This window comes from Montipora foliosa, chromosome 9 (genome assembly GCF_036669935.1).
Source record: "Montipora foliosa isolate CH-2021 chromosome 9, ASM3666993v2, whole genome shotgun sequence".
Taxonomy (NCBI): domain Eukaryota; kingdom Metazoa; phylum Cnidaria; class Anthozoa; order Scleractinia; family Acroporidae; genus Montipora; species Montipora foliosa.
In genome coordinates, this window is record NC_090877.1 from 47,412,456 (window position 1) to 47,423,189 (window position 10,734).

General features: G+C 38.5%; 2 protein-coding genes across 3 annotated transcripts in view; one reads left to right on the forward strand and one right to left on the reverse strand.

Annotated features, from left to right (window-relative positions):
• The first annotated feature begins 149 nt into the window (after positions 1 to 149).
• On the forward strand, positions 150 to 7,255 carry LOC137970915 (COMM domain-containing protein 9-like). Its single transcript, XM_068817576.1, has 8 exons — positions 150 to 240; positions 392 to 455; positions 1,433 to 1,497; positions 2,036 to 2,120; positions 4,419 to 4,473; positions 5,340 to 5,374; positions 5,624 to 5,727; positions 6,771 to 7,255. Exons 1-8 carry the CDS (start codon positions 187 to 189, stop codon positions 6,906 to 6,908), a joined length of 600 nt encoding a protein of 199 aa, XP_068673677.1. The 5' UTR covers positions 150 to 186; the 3' UTR covers positions 6,909 to 7,255.
• A 1,337-nt stretch (positions 7,256 to 8,592) lies between these two features.
• The window catches only part of LOC137970074 (uncharacterized), a 5,544-nt gene continuing 3,402 nt past the window's right edge, over positions 8,593 to 10,734 (reverse strand). Inside the window, exon 2 of one of the 2 annotated variants that reach the window (XM_068816545.1) lies at positions 8,593 to 9,762. In XM_068816545.1, coding sequence (XP_068672646.1) covers positions 8,963 to 9,733 — 771 coding nt within the window. In that variant the 5' untranslated portion in view covers positions 9,734 to 9,762 and the 3' untranslated portion in view covers positions 8,593 to 8,962. The remainder of the gene's footprint in view (positions 9,763 to 10,734) is intronic. The other variant, XM_068816544.1, reaches the window with a different exon arrangement.

The window sequence follows — 10,734 nt, forward strand, 5'->3', positions numbered from 1 at the left end:
ATGAAAAATAAATACAAAACTTAATCAATTAATCAATTGATTGATTGAACAACTGATACAAAAACTTAACAGGAAGATGATTATTTGAGATATTTATGATAAATCGACTCTCTTCATTCATATAGGCAGTTGTTTCAATCGATTTTCTTCCCTGGCCCTCCCATAAGGGGAAGTCGGTTGTGCAGTATGGCGGTCTTTCTGGACGAAGAAGTGTTCCCTCCGCTAAATTTACTGCTAAAGGTGAGGAACTTTCATGATAGGTTGTCTGAAGGAAAATAACTTATCTCGGTCGCAATTATCACTTCTGCTACCTTCCCAAAAGAACTTAAGCTTTAATTTAAGCTTAAGACTTATATTCCATACTTACTGACAAATTTGAATTATCTCTTAGGCCCAATCTAAAGATTTTGTGCGAACTCTTTTCCATGAGGCGTTTCGGTATAGAAATAGCACAGGTACGGAATAATCTGTTCTAATTCTGTTTGAAGGGACCGGAAATATATAGGGAAGATATCTGTTTACAAACATTACCTTTAATGTTATTCAAATTTGCCAACCACAGGAACAAAAGATCAGACCAATGAGGCTCTGATCTGATTGGCACGTTAAAGACAAAAGGTGACGTCAAAGATAAATTCCCTATAGGTCAGGGTATGGGTATATGTAGCTAGCGGGAAGCTGGTGCCACAATTGGTCCAGGGGCAAGTAATAGGGGAGTACTTCTTCCACCTCTGAGGAGGTTAGAGGTACACATCTTTTAGCACATGCCTTTTCATTTCGTGCTTTTTGTTTCATAAAAAACGAAATTATTTACCTGCAGTTTTATATGTGGAGAGGGGAACTTATTACTGGAATGATACAAATACCAAGGGACACTGAAAAACGCACACTGCAAACTGTGCAGGCCGTCTGTAAAATGAAAATTCGGTTAGCCTGAATTAGGCCTAAATAACATTCAGTTAGCCTAATTAGGCCTAAATAACATTCACGTTAGCCTGTTTACGGTTAGCCCTCAATAATAGTGAAGGTAACGCCATATTTTACCCCGGGTCTGCACGGGCTGCACAGTTGGCAGTCTGCGTTTTGGCGTGACCGAAAATCCAAGGACTAAGACTCATGCCCTTGAAGTCACCTGTTTCTCAACTGTATGAGAGCTTGAGGACCCCCAAACCTTTACAAGTGACTAAAAAACATGTAACTGTAAAGCAAAGAAAAATATTATTGATTAAAAGTTGAATTGATTGATTGATTGATTGATTGATTGATTTACCACAACATCCAAAAACCTTAAAGCCACTGACAAGATTTGAACATGTATGTATTGTTGTTTTACTTATTTTTGTAAATATTATTGTATAATCTTTTATTTCACTTGCAGCAGTTCATGATTTTTTGTTTCATGGAAAAATTAGGTGACTCCTTTCTCTTGTAGTCCCAATATCTGTACTTCAGACTGTTGCAGATTCTCTAGATGTGGGACTTGATGAGGCACGACAGGTTCGTGTTAGGTTAAAAAGTTTCCAATCTGCAATAACATCTGAGTGTTTTAGAGAAGTGCTTTTGACAATTTTTTAATAATTATTGAAAGGATTTGTTTGATACTGAAGCAAGAATATTGTATCATTCTATAAGCCTAGGGTTATTATCAAATAGTGACTTCCAAGCCACTAAGCCATGGGCTGGTTTGATTTGTATAATCATGAGGATGATGATGATGATGATGATGATGATGATGATGATGATGATAATCACTTATTTAAGTCTCAAGGTTATTTAGCAGAGCGCAAGTGCTCCTCAGATTATCTTAATAGCTTTTGTTTCCTCTCTAGCTTAAAGGTTTGTTACGGTATTTTTACTTTTTTCCTATTGATTTATACATAAAAACACAGCAAAAAATTAATTACGTGAATGTCCACACATGATTAATTTTAATCATGACCATTTGAGAGGTGCATGTATCTCCAATCTGATTTATATTAGGACTGTTTTAAATTTACATGTTTAACATCAATGCCTTTTACTTTCTTATGTCAAGTTGTTAGACAGTATTGTTTCCGTGGTATGTGCTGCATTGTTTGAATGTCTTACAGAGCCCAAAGCCATCTATGTATTGTTTCCAGGTAATATATACATGTAAAATTAGATAGAAGAATGATATTCTAGAAACTTTTATATGAAGCCAAATCCATCATGGCATTGTTTGACACTGTTTGTCCATTATAAGTAGTAGAAAATACCATGTGCACAAGTGAATAGTCCTTTTTGCTCCCTCTAATTGGTTAGATTGGAGATGATTACCAGTAGATAAAAATTATTCATCCCAGAGTCAGTAAAAAGTGATGGATCTTCAGTACACATCAGTGAATATTATTAAATAATAAATTATTGAAAAAAATGCTTGTGATGTCATTAGCAACAACAACCAACAACCATTCATTTATTTGCCAAATTAGAACAATTAAGTATGAGTTTGCATTTTCTGGGTTGAAGCACATGCACAACTAATAGAGTAGATAGAGTGGTTTTCAATTGAGTGTCGAAAGTAATTAGTAATTAGTGGTTTATGATTACTTCACTCAGTGATTGGTTCAAAGTTCTCCTGCCATTTTTTCAACCAATCAGAAGTGAAACCAAAACCAATTGTGGCTTGCGCGAAGCTTGCGCGTGCACATTTTCCCGCGCTTTGTGTCGGCTACGTGTAATTACTTCGAGTTTTGATTGGTTTACTGGATTGTCTCCGTCCTTTTTGATTGGCCAAAGTAATTACTTTGGTTTTGGTTTTATGACACTCATTTGAAAACCGCTCTAAGAAGATATATAATGAAATAAATTAATCTAATTAATCTAAAGGAAGTACATTTAGGGGAAAAAAAGTAATCAATTAAGAAAATTGAAGAAAAAGCAAGTGCTGGCTACCAGCAAATGATTCCACCATGAAAAATGCAACTTTTTGTCTGTGATTTCTAGGACGTGGAGCAAACTGCTGTTTCTCAATTTAAGACTCAAAAACCTTTCGCACCCCATGAGTAATTTACCAGTATAAAAATTGCATCAGCTTGTTTTGATACATGTAAGGTTGTCTTTTATTATGTTTTCGAGTTAACAAAAAGGCAAAATGATCCTGGTGTTTGACGACTGAAAACCTCTCCATTAGTAACATACACAAAAAAGGTCCAGAAAGTTGGAGGTCTTTCGAGAAGTGGGCCCCTGAGCCCAAAAAAGATATAGCACTTGACGTGTCTTCAATATTTTTTTCTCACATGCAAAACTTCAGATACTTGACTGCATCACTCAAAAGCACCCTAAAAGACAGAGAAGAGGCCGATTTATCATCATTACTGTTACTGGATGGACAATATTGATTTCATTAAATAAATCCAACAATAGAAAATTTAACACCAAATTGCACCTTTTTTTTTAACCAAATGGCCATCAAGAATAACCCAGGGGATAAATTGAGCTCATCATGAAAAAATGTTAATTCATGATTATCAGTGTTGTGTGAACTCATTGAACCAAAGTTTTTGGTCAAAAAGTGATGCAGACTGATGTTGATGGTGTGTTAAAAGAGATGAATTAAGGAGGCTCGAAAGGGTTTTCAGCTGAGCGCGCGCGCGTAAGCCACACACGCAATTCGTAAGCTGCTCGCGTCAGCTCGTGATTCAAATGGGTCACCAGAAATAAACAAATACCGCTAATTTCGCTCACCTTTCCTCTAATTCGTATACATATGGAATATATATAGACATCTCCTATTCACGAAAACGACGAAAATTCTACACAAATGGTTTAATAGTCACTTAAATCAGTTTGTTTTGGCCTGTAGCTCCACTCGCGCGCGGACTCGAATGAGCGGGTGACGCATGCGTAAATGCTGATCTTGTAACCCCCTAATTTTTCCTGATTTTACAACTTTACTCGTTTATATCTCTGCTTTCGGACGGTGAATTTTTTTCATTTTTTGCATGTTAGCTTAGATTAATTTAAACTGTTTGTCTTTCAAATTAAAAAAAATTCTGTAGGTGAAAAAAAAAATTAGAGCCACATTTCAAAAAAACTTATTTTTCGGAAAAACTGACCTACAGATTTTGTTGAATTTTAAACATTTTAGAGAGTATTTCTAACATTATCTGGTAAAGCTGAATGGGAAAATTTCACCGTCCCGTTTCTTCAAAAATGGTCACATATGTTGATTTTAAGGCTCAAAGAAATGCCTAATATCGTTGCCATGGTAACGTTATTTTAGAGGAAACTTTAATGTGAGAAATCTACGATAGGTACTTAATACCCTGGCCAAATTTCGTCATGATATGATTAACGTAACTGTATCTAAGGACAGAATATGTTTACTTGTTTGAAAAAAAGAGAAACTATTTCGAGCCTCCTTAAATGCATTTATTGTTGCATTTTTTCTTCAGAAAACTTCCATAAGAACCTTAGAGAACTTCTCTCCAAGATTATAGCTGAGAATATGTAAGTCAAAGAAGTATAGAACATAATATTAATTTTCGCCTCTAATGATGGATAAAATGTTAAAATAGCGTAGTGCATTTTCCTGGTTTTTTTCCTCCAGACTGTTTGTAGCAACTCCAAACAATTAGAACATATTGTAATTTCCTTAGATGAGAATGTGAGTTACAATGTAAGTAAATCAAAGAGGTTTCTACATTGTTCCTTTTAATGGATGACAGTCGATAGCCAGGAGTATTTTTCTTTCTTTTAGCTCCAAACAATATTTACAAAAGCTTCTCATCTTTAACTACTTTGCCCCTTAGGAGGTGTATGGTTAGCAATAACCAGACTACTTGGGAGTTGGCAGCATGTCTCGGTAGTTTTCTCTTTGACCGGATAATGCTGGCAGATGCTCTAGATTTAAATTATTCTCTGATCGATTACTGGATTGGTTTGTTACAGTCCCAAATTCAACAGATTCCCAGCAGTCCACTGGTTGGTTTTTTATTTTTTTTCTTCAGAAAGTGACTTGCCTCTTAGTATCGGCCTTCACATGACAAACTTAAGTTGGCAAAGTCACGTTTGCCAATCATTCACATCTCAAATACGAGCTTACCAACATGAAAAAGTTGGCGAGAATGAAGACAAGTTCTATTTGTCGCCAACAGTTTGCAAAGATCTTTGACAACTGTTGTTGTGTCTTTCCCCCACGCCAACTTGAGTTTGCCAACTTGAGTTTGCCAACACGAGTTTGCCAACTTTAGTTTGTCGTGTGAAGGCTGCTTTAGTGCTATGACAGGCAGTTCAGGAGTAAGTGTGTACTCTGTCTCCACTCAAAAACTATTTCCCCTTTAACTTAATTGTTGTCCTTTCTGTCATGTTAACAGGCCTCTTTGGAGAACAAATGCTATAAATGAACAAGGTGCAGTAAAAAAATACCCTTGTATTCAATACACTGTCAAGTTACACGAAAAAGGAGCCACGTTGATTTTTGATATGGCTTATAGCTTTCAGGGAGGGTATTATAAATACATGTAGCTTTCAACCATACAAGTGTCTTACAATAAACAAAATGACTGAATGAATTTTATCAAAATTTTATTTTACTCCTACCAACAATCAGGAACAGTCCAAACCCCCCACGTGACATCACTGTCCCTTTTTTTCATAGTCTCCCTTCCAAAGCTGATTGATTTTGATTGGAGAGTGGATGTTAAAACATCATCTAATGCAATCAGCAGAATGTCTATGCCCACATGCATCATGCAGTTACAGGTCAGTGAGGTTTATGGTAACGCATCCGATGACATCGTTAGCTTGCGTGCCGTCCTGTAGAAACGAAACTGTTCCTTGCATTTCTGTACTGAAACTCTGGGGTTTTGACTTGTGAACATCGTTTAAAAGTACAAATTCTTATTTGTTCGATAAGCGTATTCTATTCAAGTTTCCGTTTCTTTGACGTTAGGCATTTTGGTTCGAACAACTCGCCTTGTGAAAAGATAAAAACAAACTTCAGAAACGGCGGGAAACTTTACCGCACGCGCACAAACGTCGTCTTTACTGCGAATATCGTAAATTCTATTAGCGAGCTTACGCAATAGGACGGCTGGAAGACTCAGGACGGCAGACTGACGAAAAAATGTCGCGTAAGATTGAGAATGTACAGTCTCGCGCGACATTTTTTCGCCATTCTGCCGTCCTGAGTCTTCCAGCCGTCCTGTTGCGTAAGCTCGCTTACGTTTTCTACAGGACGGCGACGCGAGACTATTACGTGACCCAACGGCGCCGTCGATTCGTAAGTTCCCTAATGCGTCGACTAACGCGTCGGCTAACGCGTTGGTAGACATTCGACAGTGAACTCAAAAAAATTTACATATTGAAGTTGAAGGCTGTTATAGTCGAAACGTTTCTGACAATTAATTTCGTTAAAATCATCATTAAAATCATTATTATGATATTACAAAGTGTTAACACTTTGTTTACGCTCTAAAATGGAGGGATTTCCTCTTTACAGAAATGAAAAGCCTTCTCCAAGTTCACCTCCACCTCCTTTTCACTGGAAGTAGAAGTTTCTTTCTTGACCCAAAAGCCAAGTCTCCAAACATTTTAATTCAGAACTCGCTTTCAAAAATTGTCTTCGGATTTGTGAATTTTGTCACGAAAAATTTAGACTCGGAGTTGTGGAGGGAATGCAGCTCCCTTCCCCCCCCCCCCCTTATCTCCACCCCCACCCCCACCACCACAGGTGTCAAGAATTAGTTTCTTCTGTTTGCGATACGCCTTACGTGGCGGTTTTTTTTTCTATCGTTGTGTTCAAGGTTCAAGAAAACGCTGCAGAACAGAACGCTATGCCAGCTGTTCGACGGCTGAACGTGGAGCTAACGAAGGAGAAACTTGACACGATGTTAGATGGATTAGGAAAAATACGGGATCAACTCTCCTCTGTGTCAAAATAATTTGACACTTGAATGTATACATTAAGTGTAACAAAGGTTTTTATTGCCAAGGAGAATGTGTCATAAAATTATGGAATTAGCATCAGAGAGCGAGAGTTGAAGTTAGAACAGTCAAATTTGTTGCCGCCCGAGTTGTGTTCATTTCTTGAATCCAAAACAGGACTGCATTGTTAAGGGCCTACTGACGTGTTTTTTGGGGTGCGTTGCTAAGGATGTAATGGTTAAGTAATCTGAGAGAATTTGGCATTATTTTGGTCAGTTTCTACTTTTTGTAAACCAATGACCCTTAATATGACGTCAAAATGCCACGCCCATGGTCACGTGACCAATAAAAGAAAATACGTGCTGCACTATTTGGGTATTTAATCATAGGTTTCATAATTTGTATTCGTTTTTGCATCCAGCCAAGCATGGTTTTCTTTATATTTTCAAAAATGTTCTTTTTAGAGAGAGAAACGATACTGAAATACCCATTTTCAAAAAAAAAATGATTTGAAAAAATCCATGCTTACCTATATTCTGCATTTGGAGGTGAAACGTGTCATATTAAAAAAAGTTAATTCAATTTAAAGACCGCCGGAAATTTAGCTTTTTCTCCTGGCGACTAGATTTTGAGAACTGGTCGCCAGCTGGCAAATCGCGTTTTGTCTGGTAACCCAGGATAAACAGTAGACAGCGTCTGTTTTGAATCTTTATGCTATGAAATCATTCGGAACTCGTAGCAACAGCACGAATCGCCTTTCTTTTCCCACTAAAATAGTGTCTAAATACTACAAGAAAATCGTTTTTACACACTGTTAATTAATAGCACAAAATGTACTTCTGTACTTCGCTTACCGCGTTTACTAGGCGCCATATTGTTTCAATGAACGAAATGATATATAAAATGAATCATGACTTCATGGGATCGTGGGCGCACTTAAACATCATGTGCTTCTTGCCGGTTACGTGTGTTTTTGTGGCCGGAAGACGAAGATTCGCCCAGAAGGTTAATTGAAAATTTAAATCCATCGTCAGTTTTGAATGCTGAAAACGTAGATTACCGAAGGACCTCATCGGAATTAGCTTGGTATTGATAATATATTGATAATGAACCTAGACATCGCATAATGAGTTTGAAATTTGTATGGAACCTTCAAAAAGCAACCTGTACCCCTAACGCAAAGAAGGTTGGAGAACATTGAACTTTTTGTCCAATTTCTTAGACAGGCGATCTTTCAATTTTGACGATTTTGCCTCAATGGTAGAGCAATTGTGATTCAGGTCAAGAGGTTACAAGGTTTCCTGAAGGTTGGAGAACATGTCCCCTCTGTTAGAAAAGTGACACCTGCAAAATTGGCTACACAAGGTGATTAATAAATGGAGATAAATATCGGTAGAAAAGTACTTTAAGGAAACAAATTCCTCTGATTCTAGAGGCTACTGAAACCGTTCGAGGCGCTTCATTTATTTTATCACGGTCGGAGACTGGTACGAGCATTGTGGTTGTGTGGGGGCCTAGGCCGAGCAATAGACCATTTCCGAGTTCATGTCTGCCTCCTCCTCAAAGCGAGTCTAAGTACGAAGTTTTTGTTATGAAAATTAGTTTTTATTCATATGTAAAGTAGAACTAATTACCATTACAAAAACTTCGCACTTAGACTTGCTTTGAAGAGGAGGCAGACATGAACTCGGAAATGGCCTATTGTAGTAATGCGTTTACTCGCGATAAAAGTAGGAGAATAAGAAACTACGTTTTGAAGAGGTGAAAAGAAAGATGATAGAGGACCCATGTTTGCCTTGCTTTGGAAAACACGGACTTAAAACGTTGTGTGCTTCGCTCCCCTTCAAATAACCGTAAAGAACACCATCACCAAACCAAAGACAAAAGTCGAAAACAACAGCGGCTTTCAAGGTCTTTCTCTTGTTTTTTTTTTCTTGCTATTTAATAATTATGACTTTCCTTGCATGCAAAGTAACATTTAAAATCATGTTCTTACGTAAGTCAATAAGGAATTTGGCGACCAAATTTTTCCCACTAGCCGCCAGCTGGCACCCGAGCAAAAAAGTTAATTTCAAGCCCTGTCATTGGTGATGGCAAATTGCTTTTTGTCTTGACGACCCCGCTTCTGAGCTTCAACATCTTTGAAGGAGGCCTGGTGTTTCTCTCTCTGAAGGCTTGGTGACTTTGTTTGGCGCCTTTTGCGTCTTGAAATGTGATCTTGTTCAAAAGCCTTTTCCAAGTACATGATGAGATCATCAACGTCCTCGAAAGACCTTGACGCACTTGTGCTGGTGGCAGGTTTTGGAGAGTATTCGAAGATATCCCAAACGATGCTGCTTGCCGAAAAGGATGTTGAAGCTGGAGTGGTCTCGTCCGGGTACCATTCCCAATTGTCTTTGCTGCTCGGGCTCGATTTCAAACTGCTGCTACTGCCAAGTGTGTGAGTGACCCAGCTCCAGTCCAAGCTGGAGCTCGATGTTGAAGTCCTCTCACCCCAGTACCATTCCCAAATGTCTTTGATGCTCGATGTTGAGGTCCTCTCGCGCCAATCCAAGCTGGTGCTGGAAGAAAAGGATGTTGAAGCCGAAGTAGTCTCGCCCCAGTACCATTCCCAATTCTCTTCGCTGCTCGTGGTCGATTCTAAACTGCTGCTACTGCTAATGCTACTAGTGGACGCGCTCCACTCTAAACTTGCGCTCGATGTTGAGGTCCTCTCGCGCCATTTGCTACTGCTGCGAGACTCGCGCCAGTCCAAGCTAATGCTGGATGTCGAGAGGCTCTCGCTCCAGTCCCAACTTCTGGTTAGGGAAGGTGTCGAGGTGTGTTCGGTTTGATGGAACATTTCCAAAGAAGAACTTGATGAAATAGCTTCTGAAATGCAGATCGCAAAATACACATCAGGCCCTAGTTTTTCAAAGACCAGATTACTTTTATCCAGACTCAGTATAAAATATACTCCACTTTAAACGTTGTCCGAAGTTTTTGGACACGTTTTTACTTAGATGTGCGTTTACTGTGTGCAAGAATATCACTGGTTAAAAAAGGAAAAATACACGTGCTGCACGTGCAGAACGAATTTCCGTGCATTTCTTTGCCGTACTCCACAAAACAACAACGTGAAATCACCAAATTTTAGGTTTTGGCGACAATGTGAGCATACAACAATGAACCATTTATTTCCTATTTTTACTTCAAAACCGTTTGCATCCATCCAGTTACAGGATGGTTCGCCCGTATTGTTTACTAAGTGAACAAGATGGAATAATCGCGAAATACTAGCGATAGCGCTAAGTTATATATTTTGGAAAAACGTTGCCGATGCCGTTATCATTGCTTAAACTCCCTACTAATATCTTTGCACAGATTGAAGTTGTCCGATAGAGATTTATTCGGCCTTTTTAACTACTTGGCCGCGGTCCAGTGGTTAGGGCATTGGGTTTGTATGCGGTTTGTATGCGGTTGACCCGGGTTCAAATCCCGTTCTAGCATCTGTTTTGGATTTGTTTCCGGTTGTCCCGGATTCAACTTTACCACGCTTTGTAAATTAACAAATTGATGTCAGTTTTTCATGCGTCTGTCCTGTTATTGATCATGAATTTCGTCATAACATTGTCAAAGTAGCATCACCTCGTGGATCCGCAGACTACTTTGTTAAACAAACAGGCAGAGGGGTCAAAATTAAGTCAAAACACGAGAAGAAAGCGAGACAAAAATGCGAGAAACTTCAATCTGACGCGGGCAATATCGCGTCATTATCGCATAAATTATAAATTCATGTGTCTCTCCGCTTATTAATTGACAGTAAAAATTAGCCAATGAGCGCGCGAGAGTTTTTTGCAGTCA

What these genes read in the sequence shown, in the direction of transcription:
- LOC137970915 (XM_068817576.1), top strand. Translation starts at nt 187, where the DNA reads ATGGCGGTCTTTCTGGACGAAGAAGTGTTCCCTCCGCTAAATTTACTG. An exon ending in CATCTATGTATTGTTTCCAG is followed by an intron (nt 2,121 to 4,418) that starts GTAATATATACA and finishes TTTTTTCTTCAG; the next exon opens with AAAACTTCCATAAGAACCTT. An exon ending in AAGATTATAGCTGAGAATAT is followed by an intron (nt 4,474 to 5,339) that starts GTAAGTCAAAGA and finishes TCATGTTAACAG; the next exon opens with GCCTCTTTGGAGAACAAATG.